Source organism: Eumetopias jubatus, unplaced genomic scaffold, assembly GCF_037043125.1.
Source record: "Eumetopias jubatus isolate StellerSeaLion01/CBP00866 unplaced genomic scaffold, mEumJub1_p1.0 scaffold_4, whole genome shotgun sequence".
Classification (NCBI taxonomy): domain Eukaryota; kingdom Metazoa; phylum Chordata; class Mammalia; order Carnivora; family Otariidae; genus Eumetopias; species Eumetopias jubatus.
Window position 1 is genome coordinate 86,379,074 of NW_028274810.1, and position 22,579 is coordinate 86,401,652.

General features: G+C 45.0%; 1 protein-coding gene and 1 non-coding gene across 2 annotated transcripts; both read right to left on the minus strand.

The window, feature by feature from the left end:
• Positions 1–1,824: 1,824 nt before the first annotated feature.
• PPP1R8 (protein phosphatase 1 regulatory subunit 8) lies at positions 1,825–21,095 on the minus strand. Its single transcript, XM_028113819.2, has 7 exons — positions 20,988–21,095; positions 19,019–19,079; positions 13,027–13,180; positions 11,487–11,707; positions 9,334–9,478; positions 5,392–5,456; positions 1,825–3,284 (listed from the first exon to the last, which is right to left on the minus strand). The coding sequence occupies exons 1-7, from the start codon at positions 21,041–21,043 to the stop codon at positions 2,931–2,933; spliced, it is 1,056 nt and encodes a 351-aa protein (XP_027969620.1). The 5' UTR covers positions 21,044–21,095; the 3' UTR covers positions 1,825–2,930.
• Positions 17,143–17,308, minus strand: LOC114217246 (small Cajal body-specific RNA 1). The gene has a single exon (XR_003610945.1).
• Positions 21,096–22,579: the final 1,484 nt, after the last annotated feature.

Sequence of the window (22,579 nt, forward strand, 5' to 3'; positions counted from 1 at the left end):
CCTCCAGAAGGCAGGCCTCTTGCAGGCGGGGTGGCGCACTTCCGTGTGCCCAGCTCACACATTTCCGTCCGTATTAGTTGAAAGAAGTGGGTCCCTACTACCATGGTTTGCTCACAAGCAAAATGAAGGATCCAGACAGGATCTCCTAAGTCCTTCGGACTCTAAAACTCTATGATTTGCAGATAATGGGCGTATTTTCGGCAAGCTGTCACCAAACAGCTGATTCTGAGCGGGGAACACCTGGGGAATGGGCCGCTTCCTGTCAACAGGTGTCCTTCTCCGCGGGGTTTGCCACCCTCTCCCGCCCTGGGGAGGGGAACAAGGGTCATTCCCTCCCTCCTGAGCCGATGGCCCACGAGCTGGCACAGGACTCTGGGGAAACCTGCAGTCGCTTCTCCTCAGTGGGTGCGTGTCCCAGGCCAGGGAGATGCTGAGTCCCATAGCAGCGTCATGCTCACTAGAGTGATAACCATCTGCCAGTCCTGTGGTGAACAGGAGGGGCTTATCCACCTGTGGCCCATCTGGAGCTGCATTAAGGGCAAGAGGCAACGGAGCCCCTTTCCGAGTTACCCGTCTATGAGAGGCACTACCACCTGACTGGAACGACTCAGAAGTATGGTGCTAGGGGGGTCAGGTTTCCACACATATATACCTCCTTATGTCAGGGAACTACCAAATTAAGCAGTCCTGCTTCCACTGAAGTCAAATGGGCCCTTACAGGGAAAGGTATAGCTTGGCAGGCTTGGATATTCTCTGCTGAGCCTTCTCTGAGACTACAATGCAAGTTTCCCCCCGCAACTCCAATTCTGAAACCAAATCATGCAGGGTAGAAGCTCTCTCGCCAGCAAGGGTTTATTACCTAAACTAGATCTAAGCCCTTTAACATAACTTCCAGTGAGTCGTCCGGTTTGGAAAACTTTTTTTTTTTTTTTACCTCCAAAACAAACCTAGCCATGAACAGAGCTACAGCCTGCGGAGCACATCCATCACCTTCACTCATTCCGGAGGCCGCGTCAGCCCGCGCGCTCAGGCTCTGGATTCAGACTAGAGTTTTGCTATAGTGGGACCATAGGGAAGTTGGTCTGTTTTCTCACCTCTAAGTGGGGATAAAAACAGGCCCCTCCTTAGGGCTTTGGAAATGAAATGACTTGCCGTAAATGGTGGGCAGGGTAGACAGGTGCTTGCTGAGGGGCTGTGACCAGCACAAACGGTCACCTTCACTACAGTACGAGGGAGGCGTCCTTGTAAGACAGGGACCCTCATTTTCACAGAAGGTGACTAAGAAGTCAACTTCTTACACAGCTGAGATCTTATGGATCCCTGTTCTTCCGCAGGCTGCTCCTGCCCCTGGTCCGCACTCTCAACCCAAGGGATATGGAAGCTAGTTGGCATCTTCATCACAAAGCCACTCCCTGCATATGAGGTCCTGTGTGCAAGACACATGCATTTGATCCAAACCCTGGCTGAAATCCCCTACAAACCTCCCGATGCGAGCGGCTGGAGCCAGAGTGTGGGCCGCCAGGCCCAGGCAACGACGCCCACCAGGGACCGGTGTCCCGAGGCCTGGGCGCCCCACGTCCGTTGTGCGGTTCTGCCTCCCGATGAAGGGCAGCAGGCACCTCTTAACCCACTTTGCTCAGTGAGGCTTCAGTCTGGGGACTGGAATCTCTAATTAGAATTTCCACATTCGGCAGGGGGCATCTTTATTTGTGGTAATAAAATGGGGCCAGAGCATCGCCTCCCAAGTCCATCGGCTGTACCTCTGACAAACATGCCCTGACGGCGGCGGGAATCCGGGATGGCGACCGAATCACAGACGGCACGAATGACAAAAGTTACGTTTAATTTACAATGTAATAAAGGTTACAGGTAAAAAGCTACACATAAAGCGTGAAAAGGCCTATTACACAAATGTACAAATCTCTGTACAAAGCTCCTATCACTGTTTGCTACCTTCGTCTCCTATGTTTGTTAGCTGGGCCCAGTCCTGGAGCTCTGGGTTATGAGAGCTCTCAGTAAAGGAGGGGAGAGCCTCTGAACCAACATTTAAAAATGTCCTCTTAAAGACATCAGGTACTTGCAAAGTAAAATCTTTTCCTTTTTAACTGGAATTGCTGCTCTAACTGGTCATATCCTTAAAAAATTGCCTTCACAACACACTTGAAAAGGAAAGCAAGACTTTAGAGAGTAGAGGACAGTACTCTGGAATCAAACGAGAAACTCCGGCAAGTAGGGTACTCAGATGTGGCAAGAGAAACAGGTAAAGTTCCAACAATACTGTAAGTTTCCAACTACCCATCCGTGTCTATGGCACTGGTCACAGATGAAGGAAAATCAAAATGTTCTCATTCCAACAGAAAGGACAAAAGAGAAAAAAGCCTAACTATTGGACCTCAAAACCAGGGACCTAGGCAAACATCTCTGAGTTGAAACCTTAGCTTAACTGAAGAATTCTAAACCCTCTTCTGATCGCCCTGGGGTCCACGGCAACCCCTTTGCTATCTGGGACTTACAGGGACAGTCAACAGAAATCAGGCTGCTGGCCCCACAGGCTGGTGATGCTGTTGCCACCGCCACAGCTCTAGATCCCACCTGAGGGCCTGGAGTCTCCTCCCAGGGAACGCGCCTTTAAATCAAAATGCCCCTAGAACGAGGGAGAAAAGAAAAAGGAGGTGATGGAAGGCCTCAGAAAGAGCCAGGGCAGCCTAGTTGTCAGGAAATATGAAACACTGCTCTACACTCCAAGTGTTCTGAAGACAGGTCTTTATGGGATATTCCCCAGCTTTAATGGTACACGGTTAGGGCCCCAGGAGACATTCTGAAAGACGAGACCGCACACACGGAAAGTTTTTCTCCCTAGTTCATTAGCTCCCCCCTCACCCTTCCACCCAATTCCCACCCAATCCCACCCTTCTCCATGACCAAAAATATCAAATCAGTAAGGAAGGTGTGGGCTTCTTGCCCGGCCAAGCCTCTTTTGCATATTTCTTCTTCTTGGGTTCATTGACGGCTTCGGGGTTATAGACTGCAGGGTTTGGTGCAGGGTTCATGTTCACTGCTGACGGCACGACGGGAGTCAAGTCCACGTCAGGGGCGAGGTTCGGGTATGGCATGGGCAAGCCACCGATGAGTGCTGTCCCGTGGATGCCGTGCGGCTGGGAGCCGGCCTCACTGTGCGTGGGGGGCAGGCCCCCGTAGAGTCCTCCACTGAATGCAAAGTTCTGCATGCGCCTGCTCCCCGATTCCTCCAGGCCCAGGGAGCCAGGGCCTTCTACCCGCTTCTTCTGTGGTTCGCAAGGAACAGAGGAAGCAAGAGGTGAGGCACAAGAGGGTATTAGTTAGCCTTTTCTATTCCAGCCCTAGAAAGTTTGGAGAAAGGCCCCCAACCCTCTAGCTTGTTTTGTTTCCCAGACAACCTATTTCACTGTCCTGAAGTCTCAGGGTCTGAAGAGACCAGACAGTCACTGTCTAACATGAGGGCTCCCAAACACCGCTCCCCACAAAGGGTTCACAATCCTCCGTCACACTGAGAAAAATGAGGATCATGGGTCAACTTTTCATAAAGTAAAACCTATCCAGTTTAAGTGACTACTCCTTATCCTGTAGTCACAGCCTCCCTTGTCTTCTGATGTTAAAATACCCTTTTAGGAAAGCAGAGGTGTTAATAGGTAGTAGTATTTAAGTAAAAAGTTAGTATCTTCATATTGATCGCCTGCTCTGTGAACATTAATCTGTGTGATAGTAAGTAGTCTACTGGGTGCTTGGGGCTGGGAGTGGGGGGACCTGACAGCAAAGGGACATAAGGGAACTTTCTGGGGTGATGGAAATCTATATATTAATAATAGTGGTGGTTACCCATGTGTATACATTGGTCAAAACCCAAACTATACACTTAAAATGTATTTTACTGTATGTAAATAATTATATCATAATAAAACTGACAAAGAAGTAAAAATATCTGCTGGTTTTATACTTTGTTTTGGGGGGGGTGGTGAAAGGAGAGGGAGAGAGGGAATCTTAAGCAGCCTCCACACCTGCATGGAGCCTGATGCAGGGCTCAGTCCCATGACCCCAAGATCATGACCCGAGCCGAAATCAAGAGTCGGACACTTAACTGAATAAGCTACCCACGGGCCCCTGGTTTTATACTTTAATGACAATAGAACATTCCAAAGGAAGAAGCAAAAAGAGAGAAAAGAGCTCTAGGAGAAATGTGACACAAACGCTATGGAGATGCAGAGAAACATTCCGTCTTGTACTTTTTCACACTGGCTTATGAATGTTCATGAAAGATCCCCCTCAACCCTCTACCCCTTTTGGATTAAAAAAGACTAACCAAAAACTTGACATAGGTAATCAATCTAGTCTAATATAGTCCAAAGTTTTTTTTGTTTGTTTGTTTTGTTTTTTAAGTAGGCTCCACACCCAGCATGGAGCCCAACGCAGGGCTTGACCCTGAGATCAAGACCTGAGCTGAGATCAAGAGTTGGACACTTCATCGACTGAGCCACCCAGGTGCCCCTAAAGATTTTTTTTTTAAGATTTTATTTATTTATCTGAGAGAGAACAAGAGAGAGAAAGTGCAAGCACAAGCGCGGGGGGGGTGGCGCAGAGGGAGAAGCAGGCTCCCCGCTGAGCAGGGAACCCGATGTGGGGCTCGATCCCAGGACCCTGGGATCATGACCTGAGCCGAAGGCAGACGCTTAACCGACTGAGTCACCCAGGAGCCCCTAAAGACTTTTTTTTTTTTTAATAAAACTTTCTACAGCACCTCTGACCAGCATTTTCCAATCACTTCTTAAAGATCTCTAATTCACAGGGATCTCACTACTTCAAGGGGCCATCTGCTCCCTGTGGACAGTCCAAGTGGTCACATAGTTCCTCCACGTGTTGAGCAACCAGAACGTCTCTGTAATTTCACCTCCTGGCTCTTCAGCATACCTGATCTTTCAGCCCAATCCAATCTGGGCTGCCTTTCCTATCTGTGCCATTCCCAATCACACAACAAAGGCACGGCCATAGCTGCAGGGGCCCTGCAGAAATGCAACAATGCCTCTTCCTCGCCTAATAGCTTACTTGGAGTCAGAAAGGCAAGGCTAAAGGAAAGTGGGTCTCTCTGCGCCCTGCTGGGAGGTAACTTTACAGACTCCCAGCGTACCCTAATTTACGCGCAGCATCAAGCTGGCTGGTCACCTGCAGTCTCTCTATGGCAGTCCAGGATCCTGCAGATTCAGGTGGAATGAAAGTATTTCCACATGATGAAAAATAGGAGAAGAGCAAAGACTGTGTTTTAAAATTAAGCACATAATTAACACTTACCTACACATAAAAGCATGGGTTTCTAAACCAGACTGTACAGCATTTCAAATACTGTTACAAGGTGCTTCCTACCTTGACTGGGACCACTGCAGTCTGCACCATGTTCCGGAAGCGACCAACTGAGGGATCCACATCCTCTGCAGAAGACATGAGAGATGGGTTAGTTTGATACTCTGCTGGGATGATTAAGGGAATAGGGCCCACTGCAAACAAAGTAATCACAACTCATATTAAAACAGTAAAATACAACTTAACACTTCAAGTGCTTACTGAGTGCTGGCACTGTGTTAAATCCTCACAACTCCACGAGGCGAGTACGACTACAATCAGCATCTAACAGACACGCTCAGGCCTGGAGGGGTGAAGTGCCTGGTCCAGTCACCCTGCTGGGGAGTGGAGGGACCAGGGTTTGAGTCCAAGCAGCCAGAAATAGGCCTTGGCTCTGGACCACTGTGCTGTACTGCCTTTCCCAAGTTCTTTCCCATTCCATACGATGAGTCCCTCTTTGAAGGGGGAAATCAAAGAGATTTCATCAAGCCCAAGCTAGTGATAAAACAATGACACATGGGAAGCGGTCACACACCACATACCTTGCCAATGCCCGCTCATTAGCAAATACCAGAAATTAGGATTCAGGCCCAGGGCTTCCAAGTTAACCTGGCCTTCTGACCTAACAACGGTATACAATCAAGACTTACTAAAGGAGCTGAAGCCCCCGTCCAGGCAGGGTGGAGAGCAGCCCCCGTTTCACAGGTTACACACACACACATTACTGGTTCTAGCCTCATTCACTGCAGGAAGAAAGTGCTAAGACCAAGGAAGGGACGTGCTTGCAGTAACTCTCTCATGCCTCATTTATTGGACATCAAGCATCAAAATAAAGAGCAAGATACTGTCCCGCCTTTAAGGAGTTCACGGCTGAAAAGCCGGACAGGCTACAACACAATGGAGGGGTGCAAGATAGTGTTCCTGGAGCACAGAAGGGACGACCGGGCTGGGTCACCTGGGATGAAGGGGACCTTTCTTGATGAAGGCTGAAGGTCTGGAAAACAGGCAGGCAGACTTACTATCATGACTAAAAAAACTACTGCAAGCCCCCTTTGTCTTAATATAGTGGTGGGAAAGGAACTGTTTCCCTATTAAGGGCTGTATATCTGACTTTAAATGCATAGAGGGTGCCTACTATTCAAAGAAACACCCCTATGAATCCCTTTGGAAAACAGAGATTCACTATTTGAGTAATTAATCCCTTGTTTATTTAATACGTCTGGTTTTTCACATATTAAGATGCCTCCAAAGAATATACCCTGGCATTACATTCACAATCAGTCTTTGCTCAGTGAATGAACAATATATAGAAGAAAGAAGAAAAGATATCCAGGCTCATTAGGAAAGGGACGAGGTTTCTATAAAAGGCATTCTTACCTTTTTTCTCACCCCATGGGAGCCCTGTTCCAAACGTCCCCTCAGCAAGGCAAGCTAAATGAAGCAAAAGAGCAACGGAGCCCAAGAGGGGTGGCTCGGGGGGACGCACCCCACGTGCGCAAAAGGCCTGTGGAGGGGGAGGATAACTCTCTGGGGGACCCTGTCCTATGCCATGCTGGCTGAGCGGTGCTCGGGCCTCTCACCCTCTCCTCATCTCTAGCCATTCCTCTCCAAGAAAGAGGATAAACCCAACCCACGAGATCTCTGCTCCTCGAAGATCTACCACCAAGTTCCTTGCTAGTAAGTCTACTTCTGGTATAGGAACGGCTGCGTGGACAAAATGCAAAAGTGATGGTTGATGACACTGAGGATAATGGCTACCATTTGTCAAGGGCTCACTGAGTGCTGAGCACTGATCTAAAGTATCTGTACAGGCGGCACCTGGGTGGCTCAGTCGTTAAGCATCTGCCTTCGGCTCAGGTCATGATCCCAGGGTCCTGGGATCGAGCCCTGCATCAGGCTCCCTGCTCGGCGGGAAGCCTGCTTCTCCCTCTCCCGCTCCCCCTGCTTGTGTTCCCTCTCTCTCTGTGTCTCTGTCAAATAAATAAATAAAATCTTTAAAGAAATAAAAAAATAAAGTATCTGTACATATATTAATCATTTAGCCTCCCCACCAGTCCTGTGAGGCCAATATCTGTTAAGTCACTTGGTCAAGGTCACAGAGCTACTAAGTGAAGAGGCTCATTTCAAACCCAGGTCTTCTTAACCGCTATGTGAGGCTCTGTCTGAATACACATTTTGCGCCAGGTCAATGATTTTCTTTTTCTAATTTTTTAAAAAAGATTTATTTACTTATTTGAGAGAGAGAGGAAGAGGGAGAGACAGCATAAGCACATGAAGGGGAGGGCCAGACGGAGAGAGAGAAAGAAACTCTAGCAGACTCCACACTCAGCACAGAGCCCAACAAGGGGCTTGATCCCACAATCCTGAGAACACGACCTGAGCCAAATCCAAGAGTGGGATGCTTAACTGACTGAGCCACCCAGGTGCCCCCCAGGGCAATAATTTTCAAGGAGAAAAACAACAGACCAGAACCTGAGATCTAAAAGAGATTTAAAAGATTGACTAGTCCAGTGATTCCTAAATTGCTGGCTGTTCATCAGTACAAAAAAGAGCTTGTTTAAAACTATAAAATTTCTAGGTCCAACCCCTAGGAATTCTTATTCAGTAGGTTCTGGGGTCCAGAAATAAGTTTCCCCAACTGGTCACTCAGCCCCTGCCTGAACACTTCCATTGGCCATTCACTGCTTGGATAGTAATCCTCTCTACTTCACACACCAAACAAACGCCTGGATCTTTCATAGGGATCTTTCTGATCCTTCTTCTAAATATAAGGATTTTGTTGTTGTTTTTTATTCTGAGCCAAATACTTGCTACTCACTGGCTCTGGCTTTCCCTACTCTTTCCTCCCTAAGGTCAGCCCTGCAAATATCCACCCACAGAGGCCATGCCTCCTCAAGCATGGTTCCCCTACATTCCCAGCATTTGGAGGACAGTGTTCCATAGCTGTGAGTCTCCTCCTCCCTCAGGACTACATAACACATTCAGTGGCTGAGGCTGTGCTTGCATTTGGTAACCTGTTTGGGTGAGTTCTGCTCAGAACACAGGTGAGTGGGGTTACTATCCCCTACTCTTCTATTAATGCAATTTTAAACTGCACTTGATTAGTTTCCACATCCCCCTGATGACTCATTCAATTAACTAAACTCCCTAGATTTTTTTTTTTTTTTAATGAGCTGTCACTGGAATGGATCCTCTCCATTTAAATAATTGATATTTTGAACCTATATGCAGGACCTGAAGGTTATTCTCACTGTATTTCATTTGGGAAGTAAAAGCAACTTGTTAGTTTGGGATCTTCATTTCTATCCATTGAGACTGATTTCTAACAGGGTTTTCAGAATCTCAATTCCATCCTCATCATACAAATGATACCTCCTCGCTCAATGTCATCTACCTACCAGAGTACTTGATATATATGTGAGCCCAATAAATGGATGTTGAATGATGGAACAAATTGGTGAATTTGGTGGCCTTCCCATAAACAGATGCTCTCACTTTGCTGACGCTTCCATACAAACTCTCTATACATTACTTCCTTACAGAGAGGCAAGTCTTTAGTGCAGTTAATGGTGGCAGCACAAGGCTCTCCAATCTTAGAGTTACCACTCACACTCAGAATTCCACAAAGACAGTAATGCTCTACTCTGAGGTAAAAGACAACAAACAACTCTACTTCAACCTCCACTAGGACACAGACTTGCTGGACCAGCAGGTGGGAATTACAGCCTGGCTCTGTATACTGCATTACGCGGGCCCTTTCTTTGTCTGTTTTTTTCACACTGCAACTGGATAATACTTGAGCGTTTGAGGGTACTCCACTGATGATCAGTAAGAATTCTCTTTCCTTAATATAGCACTGGTTATCCTACACCTTGTTGAGAAACATTATAACCAACCTACACATTGTGCACACTACTCTCTGAGATCACAGCTTTTTCACTGGAAGAAACTAGGAAGACATTTCACCTGGGTTGATGATCTCATCATCCTCACTGAAAGTCACCCGAGAGTTCTTCCTCTTCCTCTTTGGTCTCTGAATGTCGAGATTCCCCTCCTCAATGGTCAGGGTGGAAATCCGCTTGTTGTGGGCAGTGTTGAACTCTGTCAGGTTCTAGGCCAGGGTTCACACAAGACAGACAGGAGTCAGTACACAGGGAATCTGAAGACCACAGAGCTAAACAAGGGGCAAGAAGGCTTTAGGAGCGAATGTTAACCTCCCCAGGCAAACAAGATCCTCTTGTATTCAGAAAAGACTCATTACTGCCCTTATGCTGCTACTATTAACAAGCCTCTTTTTACAAAATATGGAACATCCTCACTGACTAGTGGGGCAATGATGGTCACAAGGAGGTGAAGAACCTTGAGTTGAGAACAGGTCATCTACGTAAATATCCCTGAGGTGAGGTTCTCTATGTTTCTGGGGGAAAGACTATCATGTCTTCATGCTGAGAATTAAAGAATGTGACTGGGAGGAACTCCATGAACTGCCTTAAAGTAACGAAACAGAGATGAGAGAGGGCAACTGACAGCTTCTTTCCCAGCAGCCCTCCCGACTAGAGCTCAGAAGGACAGGGCCAGTGCACTTAATATTTGGCATTAATGGTTTGTCACTCCCCGTCCCTGTGTATGGCCCCATTTCTATTCATAACCACCCATCTATTTCAATGATTAACTTGGCCTCGGCACTGCTGCCTGCCTCTTCCCAATCCTCTGGACCTATTCCAATCTGCACTGCAGTCTGAGACACTCTAAATGTCTTGAGAATGAAGACCCAGGGAGGACCTAACAAACTGAACTTAAAAGACAGGGAAGCAGGGAAGCACCCTGGAGGTGAGATGGGGAACGGTGACTGTCAGCAAGGTGCCTGGCTATGAGGCTACTTCTTTAGAACAAAGTAACTTGTTTTTTTTGTTTTTTTTTTTTTTAAGATTTTATTTATTTATTTGAGAGACAGAGAGAATGAGAGAGAAAGCACATGAGATGGGGGGAGGGTCAGAGGGAGAAGCAGACTCCCCGCCGAGCAGGGAGCCCGATGCGGGACTCGATCCAGGGACTCCAGGATCATGACCTGAGCCGAAGGCAGTCGCCCAACCAACTGAGCCACCCAGGCGCCCAGAACAAAGTAACTTGTAAATGATAAGATTTCTGTTGTGCTTTTTCTCCTAAGGGCTGAGAAGCCTTGATGAACAAGAGGTAAATGTATGAGGGTGGGTAAGGGCATGCTGGCATTTGTCTACCTGAATAGACCAGTCACACCAGTGCAGCGATGGACATGTTAAGGACAACAGATGCATCACAAGCCACTGGGGCTAGCCCCTAGAAAAGGACAACTTTAGCACTTTAAAATTACATCTTGTAAAATTCATGGCCTTCAGAGCAGCTAGGCCCATAAGACCAAAAGCAGTCTAGTTCTACTCAGAGATTCTTAGGCTATTTGAGCCATATTAAAAAAAGGTAATGTTGGGGCGCCTGGGTGGCTCAATCGTTAGGTATCTGCCTTCGGCTCGGGTCATGATCCCAGGGTCCTGGGATTGAGCCCCACATCGGGCTCCCTGCTCGGCGGGAAGCCTGCTTCTCCCTCTCCCACTCCGTTTGTGTTCCCTCTCTCGCTGTGTCTCTCTCTGTCAAATAAATAAAATCTTAAAAAACAAACAAACAAAAAAATCAATGTAAATGAACGAAAGCTTCAGTCTCTCTAAGCCTGACCTGTCTGACGAAACTTTCTGGGTGATGGAAATGTTCTATATCCTTGTCATTCAATATGGTAGTCATTAGCCACATGTGACTACTTAGTACCAGAAATGTGGTTAGTAGCTACCGCATTGGACAGGGCAGCTCCAGGAAAGTTTAACTCCCAGCCCTGGCTTCTAACATCCAATGAAGGTATACAGACGACCATGAAGGTCTGACAGGAACTCCTCGCGAGGCCTGGCTGGACATAACCAAGCCCACATGGCGCAGCTGTCCCAGGTGCCTCACATCTGGACACACTATACTGGCAAAGCGGCAAACCTCATGATGCTAAGTCACTGGCATTTCAAGCTACACAGAACAGCTACATACTGCAAAACCCAGAGTCCCAAAAGACAAAATAACACCGTAGATGGATATGGAATTACATCAAGCTCGGTCTCCTCCTCTGGAAGCCCCAGCAAGCCCTTGAGCTCATCGTCCTCTCCACCCATCTTCTCATCTCCCTTCACAGCTGACGGCAGTGTCTGAGGCTTCTCACGTAGAGTGTAGGCTCTTGTGGATGCACCAAACGAGACTGTGGAATCGATGGGAATCTGCTGAGGCTTGTGAGGTTCCAACCGAATGTGACCCAAGAAAGTGCCGTGTGCTGGGAATAACCAAATCAGAAATGTAAGAGAGAAACACAGAAACAAAATCCAACCTGAGTTGTAGGAGGGCAAGCAGTTCCTCCCAGCACATCAGTTTTGCTTTTTAAAATGAAAATAGCACTGGGTCCGCTTTGCATCCCTTGTCATGGGTCCCCATGAAAAGGAAACTGTTCACTGAGTCTTGAATCTCTTCAGTGCATTTCTTACATATCTCCAGACCCGTCGCTACCCCATCGAACAAAGACCATTGCTCACTCTCCGCTGGACAGGTGTGGCTTCATTCTGGGTCTAGCAGGAATGGCTCCAACCCAGCGACAGCCATGCCCCGCAAGGCAGAAGACAGGCATTGCTGTGGTCTGACCTCTCCAGCCCCAAGTGTAAGGAACATAAGAACTTCTGGCCTGGTGGCAGTTATGTTTGGGTTTTCCCCAGGACAATAAAGGATGTTGGCTGAAACAGGTGCATTATGAATGCCAAGGCAAACCAAAATTCTACTAGAGAGTCTCAATATTTCTCCATGTCAGCATTCTGCATGTTATAAAATGGAAAGAAAAGATGAGATAAATTTGCAAGTAAGTACTTGTGACACAAGCCCCTCCAAAGTCATTATATAAGCAGATTATATGTGTGTGTGTGTGTGTGTGCGTGTGTGTGCGCGCGCGCTAGAGGAGGGGAGAAGGAGTAGCACATGATCAGCCCAGGAGCAGGAGGCTTTACATTTTACACTATACAGATACATGGGCAAAATGAATAAACTTCAGAGCCCCATGCAGTTGTCTCAAGTGCATTTCTGGGATTATCTTTGGCAAAGATGAAAATCTTACTTGGAGTGTGCTCATGGAATTAAAATTGGTATTATTAGTAGTCAAAGCAAAATGTAGCTGGAATAAAGAACCCATTATAAAAAATTAAACTGCTCAAAGCAAGTATTTTTTAATGTCCTGCAACACTACTCTAATACATTAATGGAGTTTTCCATGGCTTCTGCTTAAACCAGACCACAATTTTATCACGGTCCCATAAACACCTGAATACCCAGAGCCCCTGGTTCCTGGGTACCCTTTTTTTCGTTCTCTGTATATACCTATTGCCTTTTCCAGGACATGACTTCCCAAAACCCTCTTCTCTCTCTAGTCATCAATTATTTCAGGAAAATAGGAGATATCACAGAAAGAGGAGCTGATTTAAAAACCAAACATAAACTTCTTCCTCGATGAGCAATAAAACATGATTTCAAAACTGAAGAACCCAAAGAGCATTTTCACATTGCCCCAAAGGGAATGTGTGAAACGAACGGGATGGGATGTGAGTTACTTACTACTGTTGAGATCTATTAGGAAAACTCTCTTCAGATGCTTGTGGTAGACCAAGGCAGCGTGGACCCGAGAGCAAGACTGGTGGTCAATGGTAAAGTCACACAAATCAGGGTTTCTCCCAAATAAGTAATACTTCTTCTCATCAATAATCAGTTTCTAAATAAATATTAAATTAAATATTACTTAAATCTTGTTTCAATAGGGTTTAGCAAAAATTCTTCCAATCTAGTAAGTAGAGAATCTTGAGTAAATAAAATTCCTTGCCAAGGTGAAAACAAAATTATTTCCCACTATTCTTCAAGATAAAAAGCTCAGAATAGGGCGCCTGGGTGGCTCAGTTGGTTAACCGACTGCCTTCGGCTCAGGTCATGATCCTGGAGTCCTGGGATCGAGTTCCGCATCGGACTCCCTGCTCAGCGGGGAGTCTGCTTCTCCCTCTGACACTCCCCCCTCTCATGCTCTCTCTCCCTCTCTCATTCTCTCTCTCAAGTAAATAAATAAAATCTTTAAAAAAAAATTAAAAAAAAAAAAGCTCAGAATAATTTACTAGCATTTTGGAGGGGAGATGGCAATTAATCTCCCCAAATGCAGTGGTTAAATGTCTTGTGTTGGTATGAAAAGAACTTTTCTTAATTCTATTAGATGAATGTAGCCTGTGGGAGTGGCTGTCTTCCATCCATGGGAAATTTAAGATTTCACTGGATCTTAATTTTAGGCCAACCAGGAAACAAGAAATACAAAGCATGTCTACAAAGTAGTAAGGCTGCTGTTCAGAAAATCTACATTCGAATGAATATTAACAATCGGTGAGGAAAGGAAAGGGGTGTAAACACCTATGTGTATTCTAATCATGCTGCCATAGCCCCAAGTATTTTTGGAACCCTCTTTAGGAAGTACAATTACATTAGATATCATTGTATGAGTACCTAAATCTAACTTCATTGGCCACAAAAAAATATTACTCTAAGTTAACTCTAAATGAGTATTTGCTGTGTCCAAACATAGAACTACTACATGGGGCAAAGATTTTCTAGGTTTAGGGAAGAAGGGTATGGGGATTAAGATTTATTGACAGACTATTTACCGCTAGGCATTTTAAGCATAATCTCATCTAATTCTCAAAACAACTCTGTGAAACAAGTATCACCTCTATTGTTAAAGACAAGAAAATAGATGGAGAGAGATGAAGTCACTCATCCAAGGTGGCCCAGCCGGTTAAGTAGCAGAGCTGGGATTTGAACTCAGGTGTGAATGACCTGCAATACCAATATTGCAAACAATGTGCCACTGTGTGAAACAATTCTAAGAGAAGAGCTCTAAAATGTTTCTAGACACTGCTATGGGACTAAAAAGGACCCAAAACTATAGAATGTCCCAGTATAACATCAGAAAAGGGGATTTCACAGACTAGGAAACTATTATAAAAAAAAAAAATATGAGGGGAGAAGGAGCTGATGTAGAATTGTTAATTTTTGATTTTGTCAAAGAAGGACATTAAAAAAAATTCTCACCAATTAGTAGCATCATAATCATTTTATGAAAGAAAGGTCATTTCAACACCAAATAAGTAGGAAGGATAAGGATAAAGGACATTCTTTGAGCTCATTTTAGCTTTATGGAACACTCACAACAATGTCCTTATTTTTCTTTTAATTTTTTTTTTTAATTTTTATTTAAGTAATCTCTACACCCAATGTGGGGCTTGAACTCATGACCCCAAGATCAACAGTCGCACACTCCACCGACCGAGCCAGTCAGGCTCCCAATTCTTATCTTTCTTTTAAACCTGAATCAGTAAAGCCTTTGCTGGTTGGTTGTAGACTGGGTTGTTGTAGATGAAGGACTCTAGATGAATTACTGCTAACACTTTCCCAGTTCTAGAAGTCTACAACTTGACTGCTCAAGAATGTTATATTTTTCCTTTACACACAGGTCTCCTTAAGCTCTAGCTCACATTTCACACTACACTCCTCCTGAAATCCCCGAGAGAAGATAGCACAAAGCTGAGGAGAGAAATAGTCAAGTTAGTATAGTACCAGGTAGGACTCAAGAGGCTTAGATTTCATTCCTGGCTGTCACTAAACTCACACTGGGCCACTATTCTCCCCTGTGCTTTGGTGTTCCCCTTATGAATCCAGAATTATACCTCCCACTGATACTGCTGAGCACTTAGGTGCCATATACTGTGCTAGGTTTCCTGCTATGTCATTTCGTCTCCACAACCACTCTGTGCGGTGGGCAGGTACTTTTATTCTTATTTTTATGATGACAAAATTGAGACTCAAAGAAAGTAATTAACATATTCAAGTTCACACAGCTAAACACAGTAGTTACCCCCTTATCTGTGGGAGATATATTCCAAGACCCCCAGTGGATGCCTGAAACCTCGTATAATACCAAACTTTATATACTGTGTCTTTTCCTATACATACATACCTATGATAAACTTTAATATATAAATTACACAGTAAGAGATTAACAACAATAATAAAAGAGAACAATTATAACAATATACTGCAATAAAAGTTAATGCGAATGTGGTATCTCTCTCAAAATATTTATTGTACTATACTCACTCTTCCTGTGATGATGTGAGATGACAGAATGCCTACGTGATAAGATGAAGTGAGGGGAATGACGCAGACACTGTGACACAGCATTAGACCACAACTGACCTCTGACAACATGTCAGGAGGATCAGCTGTGCCAGTAACTGAAACGGTACCGCAGTTAAGGGGGTTACTACTGTATTTGTAACTGGAAATTCAGGTCCGGGGTGCTTGGGTGGCTCAGCTGGTTAAGCGACTGCCTTCAGCTCAGGTCATGATCCTGGAGTCCCAGGATCGAGTCCTGCATCGGGCTCCCTGCTCAGCAGGGAGTCTGCTTCTCCCTCTGACCTTCCTCCCTCTCATGCTCTCTCTCTCTCTCTCTCAATAAATAAAAATCTTTAAAATAAAGAAAAAGAAATTCAGGTCCGTCTTACTTCAGAGTCCAAGCTCTATTAACCACTACATTATGTATTTTCTTCACTCTACCTACATTGAAAAAATGCACCATAAGGCAAGGAACATTTTAAGAAGTGAACAAGTACTATGGGTCACGTCCTTAATTTTTCTTTTAACTATCAGTTACTCAGTCTTTTTAAGAAGTGAACAAGTGCTATGGGTCACATTCTTAATTTTTCTTTTAACTATCACTTACCCAGCCTCTTTCAGGCTTAGCCTTAAGACCCAACTGGTTCAAGCTAGTCGACGTATGTGGGTCACCTATGGGAAACTCTGTCCAGCAGTGCCCATCTGCTGCTGGCAGAGCTTATGCCAGGCCTGTACCACTATGGAGCCCCAAGATTTAACAGCAGCCTGACAGCTCAATCAACCATCCCCATGTCATCCCCAAGTTTTAAGATTTGGGTTAAAAATCAGACACTGATTTAGAACTAAGAGAGCCCTAAAATTTCAACATCTTGTTCCTTCCGGGTACTGTCTATGCAGGCTGAATCTCACAGCATTTTTCAGTTATATTTATATGCACACAGATGATGTATGCACAAACTTAAATTTGCTAACTACAGTGCTCATAAGCTGGTCTCAAGGAAGCAATACATAAGATCACCCACTCCTGGGTTCTAATATAACACTGGCCAAATTTCTCTAATGCTAAGGTGCCAAAGACATATCAGAGATTTAGGTGTTCAGGGGGTTGGGAAAGAGAAACGGTTTCCAAATTAAAGATGTACCTTCATTATTAAAGGCATCTCAAGGGGCACCTGGGTGGCTCAGTCAGTTAAGCAACTGCCTTTGGCTCAGGTCATGATCCCAGGGCCCAGGGATTGAACCCCACATCGGGCTCCCTGCTCAGTGGTGAAGCCTGCTTCTCCCTCTCCCTCTGCCTGCCATTCCCCCTGCTTGTGCTTTCTCCCTCTCTCTCTGTCAAATATATATATATTTTTAAAGGCATCTGAATTACAGAAATGTTCAAATACATGGGGGTAACAGTATGTCTTAGAATTAAGGAAATGTGTTAATTCTTGGACAACGTCAAGTGAACGAAATAATTTATTCGTTTTTCAACAGTAACAGCATAATTTCTTGACTAGCTATGGCTAATAACCACTATTCAGTTGTGCCTCTGAGTTATAACTCAGAGTGTGTCTTTACACACTGGGCTTAAACGACTCATGGCTTTTGTTTTAATATTGCACTTCTTAAACCCAGCTATCACAACACATCACAAGCCTTTGACACAAGGCTAGGATATAGATAGCTCGGTTAGTATCAAGTGCTGCCTAAATCCTTAAAAATAAGCATCTCTTAGGTCCATTCCTTTCCAAAACAATACAGTGATGTCTAAGGATTGTAACTTGACAATCGTGTGGCAATTCAGCATACCTAAGAGCACTGAAAGACAGAAAACATGATCAGTTAATGGAAACCAGTAATCAGAGGGATGTTTGACAAATCAGAGTGCTTTGGAAATATAAATTATCTCACAAAGGGATGTGGTATTAGCATTAAGGCTATGCCTCACTATTTCTTTCTACTACAAACTAGAGATTTACTAAATTCTAGTACCAAAATAAATTCCTCTATGTCTTCAAAGCTTCATGCTATTTAGCAACGATATTTTACATCTGTGGAACAGTCTATAGTAAAAAAGGCTTTACAGACATTTTAGCTAAATTATTTCCTTGAATAATCTGGATGTTTTGTAACCTTTAAGATAGAAGAACTCAACACAAAAGGCCTCTATAAGTGACGGGCTAAGGGCATGATGAATTAACAGAATTCATCACAATTCATGCCTTAATACTTTGCAAAACACCTGGGTCTCCTTCAGGAGATCTCACAGATGCCTTTCAACCATCTTGATCTTTACTATACACGCCAAAGAAAACCAACTGCATTCAATAATGGGGCCTTGAACCTAAAATTCTACCTGAGTGAGCAAACATAAAATTGCCTTAAGACATGGAAACTCACAACTCCATGGTCATAGTGGGCATAATCTCCATTTCTTGGTAAGTAAATGGCACCGTAAGGATTAAAAAAACTTATACAACCTAATATCTAATCAAAATTCATGTTCGCATGAAGTTCCATGTGGTGTTCATTCTAAAGACTTGTATAAAAGCTGGAATTCTGGGGCGCCTGGGTGGCTCAGTTGGTTAAGCGACTGCCTTCGGCTCAGGTCATGATCCTGGAGTCCCGGGATGGAGTCCCACATCGGGCTCCCTGCTCAGCAGGGAGTCTGCTTCTCCCTCTGACCCTCTTCCCTCTCGTGCTCTCTCTCATTCTCTCTTAAATAAATAAATAAAATCTTAAAAAAAAAAAGCAAAGCTGGAATTCAGCTAAACTTTTCCTGTATAGTACTTATTTAAATTATAATCATGTAATTTTTGTGTGATTGTGTTTCCTACCAGATAATCTGAGGACAGGAACCATGCTTGTTTTGTTCACTGTTGTAGTCCCTCTGCTGAGCACAATGACTGGCACACAATAAGCATTCAATAACTGTTTTGAATGAATGAATGAGTTTCATCACCATGCCGTTCTCTTTTTTGAGCAAGCATCTTAGCTTACTATACTTCTTTGAAGGGCTTGGGCCTGAATTGCATAAATGCAACCCAAAAGTGAAACGCAATCTACATCATTCACTTTCTTCTTTAGTTACTGTGTATCTTGTAACTTCCACACAACTCCATGTCCTCAGAGAGATAGAATTCACCAAGTCCAGTTTGATGGGGACTCATAAGCCTATGATCAATTAAAACCCTTCATTTGGAAGGTGAGAGAAGTCACAAAAAACTGAGCATCTGTAGGAGATACTAGGTTTGAATGTGTTATATCACCATGTGCTTTTAATAGAAAAAAAATCAGGATGAACAAAAGTAGCATTGCTGGAAAACAAAGCACAGGAGAGGGGGTGGAAAAATGAGTCACTGGCAAAAATGTTTAGTGTGACGAGAAAAAAAAGGGAAGACATGTATTTCCATACCTCAATTAGCTTGTCTCCTTTGACTACATCCAGATGTAAACCAGGTGGGGGTTTACCTGCCCTGAAAAATAAGAGTGAGAAAAGCATTTTCAGGATGAGTTTGTAAATGCCATTTACAATCACTGTCCCATTCAACAATGCAGCTCTTCTACCAGCCTATAATTAGTTCATGTTCGAGCAGAAATGTCATCTACTTCACTGTTATTACAGCTCCTTTCTACATTTGACACTTCCCCAGTGATTCAATTGCTCTAAAACAGACTTTACTGGATCTGTATTTAGAGCAGCACCAAAGAAACCTATATTTTAACACTGGATATCAACCTCAGAGAAAAAGCAGCACAGAGAGTCCAAGTACTATAGCTGCTGTAGTCTGGTTACTTGGAGTTTGAATCTAAGATTTATCACTACCACTAATCCCCTATAAAGGTAGAATAAATCAGTTGGTGTTTGGGGCTGATCAAGATTAGTCTCATCACAGAATAAACAGAGGGTACTGTCCTGAGCTCTGAGACCAAATCACAGGTGCATAATTAGAGAGCTAGGGCAATCCAAAAGCATGCCCATAAAACCAGGTACCAATAAATACAAGAGATGTTTGTTACTCTTGAACAGGTCTTCCTTCAATGGTATGTTTCAGGAAACTGTTCTCGATACTTCTTATAACACCATTTATGAGGGATACATATACATCAGAGCACCAAACAGTGCCTGGTACATACCAGACTCTGAGGAAATGGTAGGTGATCTCAAATAGTCTCTTCTAACTGTAAGTTTACAGTCCTGGTCCAACTTCTGAAATCAATGCAGCAAGGGACCAAAATAGGCATACAACTTGTAGACTGAAACAACTGGGTGCTACAAAAATGCAGAGGGACCCAGAAAACAGCCACACCTTCACTTGCTTCCGGTCTTTGCTCCTTTTAAGTTTGAAGAAAGAACAATCTTGCCAGAGCCCCTACATTTGCATACACACACACACACACACACACACACACACACACTGCATCCTCATCCATCTAACTGAAGATGCAACATAGTCATCTCACAATCCTGTCCCAACTCCTCTATACGGCAGTTGTTGAAAGGACAGTGCATTGGACAAAAGCCCATTTTGTACAGTAAACAGGGAAAGGAAAGTTAAATGTTACATCCACAACATGCCTTCTGAACTCCTACTATGTGCCTGGCTTAGGCCTAGGAGCTGGGAACACGAATACGAATCAGACAGCCCTTGCCCTTGAGGAGCTCAGTATAACGGGAAAGAAAAAGGAATAATGCATAAACTGTGATGAGCTACAGCAGAAACAGCTCTAACTCGGATGGGTCTCCTTGCAAGCCAATTCATATGTATTCATCTTGTACCCTGCTCAAAGACTAAATTAAATTATTCCATTATTCCCAAGAGCTTGAGAAGGGTTGAAAGGGGTTCATCTCAGCAATTACTGATGTCCACTTGTGCCCGGCTTCGAGATGGGTCAAGCCGTCCCTGCCCTCAGGGAGCTTCCAGTCTGCGGGAGACAGACAAGTACCGCACGGGAGATGCAGCAACAACAGAGGGATGCGGGGCACTGAGCTTGGGCTGGGGCCGGGAAGCGGACTCGTGCGCGCTCGGGACGGAGAGCAGGGGGGCAGGTACGGTGCTCCACAAGAGCACCAGGCACTCAGTCAGGAGTTGGGGTAAGTTCGGGGCCAAGGCCCCGAAGCGCCCCGGCAACCGGCTGATCGCCCAAGGGACTGCCTAAGCGAGCACCCCAGAGCCCCCCAGTCTGGGTTTCCTCAGTTTCTGGGCCCGGGCTCCAGGCTCCCGGTTCCTCCACACGCCGCCCGGCCCGACGGACAGTTCTCCCTCAATCAGTTCCAGGGTCTCTGAGCCGTTCGGCTTGCTGCGAGAAATGAGCTGCCCTGCCAGTCCGGGCCAAGCCAGACCGGGCCAGGCCACTCCAGCCTTGGCCACCCCGCCACTCACCAGGTCGGGCAGTCGAACAGCGGGAGGCTGGAGCCGGAGTTCGCGGCTGCCGCCATCTTGCGTCTCCCCCTCCCATTTGGCGGGCCCTAAGCACGCCGGGAAACTGGAAGACCCGAGGGGAGAGGCGGCATCCCAGCAGTCTGTGCGTACGCACTCGCGCGCGCGCGCACGTCTACTTACGCACGCATGGGACGTGTCTAGTGGCCGTGAAGACTGGAATCTGATTTTTAAGTTATTTTCCGGTGTTTTGAGGCAGCTGGGCTTCTCTGGAAAAGTCTCGGGAGGGTAGGGCTTTCCTTGGCCGGGAAGTGTCTGAGGAAAGGGGCTTGTAAGGAGGGGTATCGGTCTCCCCTGTGTTCTCCAGACACGCCCCTGGGCTCTAAAGTCTTGGTACCCTGTCCTTGTCCTGCGCTTGCACCATCAGCCTTTCCACCCCAATCTGGAGAGAAGCTAGAAGGCAGAACTCAGAGAGTGGAGTGGTCAGTTTCTCTTCTAACGGCTCTTCGCAGAGCTGCATGCATGGTACTTACATCCCCTTCCTAATCCAAATCTGGGTCTGAGGATTTCTGTAGATTATCTGGGAGGCTGCATTAGGGGATCATCTAGTTTATGAAAACTGGACAAACTGCAGCAAAGGGCGGATCCAATTCGAAGGCAGGCTTCCAAATCTTAAGTGTGTATGAATGAAATAGTTAAGCTGTGGCCCCTTTGGATTTTAAAATTTTGGTCATGGTAATTAAATAGTGCAAGGAAGCATTAGGATTCAGGCCTGTCCTAGGCCTACGGTAGCCCGAAAGAGACCAATAAGTAGCAGAGCCTCTGATTGTAAAGGCTTTATTGAATGCTTACTTATCTGTGCAAGTATGTTTTATATGGATCATCTCATTTAATCCTCACAACACCAGTGAGCTAGGTAGGATTCCTGAGGGGAGGCTCGGAGAGATTGAGTTACCTAGTCTCAACCCAGAACAAGTGAGTGGGATTCGAACATAAATCGGTATGATGCCAAAGGCCGTGCTCTTAAATCACCAGTCTCTCATACTTAGATGTTGGTCAATTACATTTATTATTAGCATACAACTGATTCCCAACACTTTTTCATTTTTGTAGAAAACAGGAGAGGATTAATTGGCCGTTTTTAAAGAAACCAATTGCAAAGTTATTGTTCACCCGAAAACGGGCACTGCACAGCAAGTTATCTGTATGGTAGAGTTATTTCTTTTCTTGATTCCCTGCTACTGGTCGTTTAGATTTTTAAATCAAACATCAGCCTGGTGTTTGCCCTTTTGACCTCTCCAGGGCATCAGAATTTAACTGCAGCATAATATTAACTTGGATTTTTAAATTGTCAACTCGTAGGCAGGCAGGAAAATCACCTTTTCCACTGACTTTCAAAAGCACAGTAAACTTATCCGGCAAGGATGCTGATTGGAACACTTATCAAATTACCTGTTAATATCCTCCTTTCCAGTCGTGGGATTCCAAAGACCAGGCTGATAGGAAAAATACAAATTCTAAACTTCGTTTCAAGAAAACAGGCTATGGCTCCTCCTTTGAGCATGAGTACATGATTCCTGAGAAGGAATTATTCT

Bases quoted from the DNA above. Each gene is read 5' to 3' on its own strand.
- PPP1R8 (XM_028113819.2), bottom strand. From the start codon at position 21,043: ATGGCGGCAGCCGCGAACTCCGGCTCCAGCCTCCCGCTGTTCGACTGC. The intron at 9,479-11,486 runs GTAATTCCATAT...ACCCTGGCCTAG, and splicing joins AGGAGGAGACCGAGCTTGAT to AACCTGACAGAGTTCAACAC. The intron at 5,457-9,333 runs GTGAAATGTCTT...TGTCTTCTGCAG, and splicing joins TGATGAGATCATCAACCCAG to AGGATGTGGATCCCTCAGTT.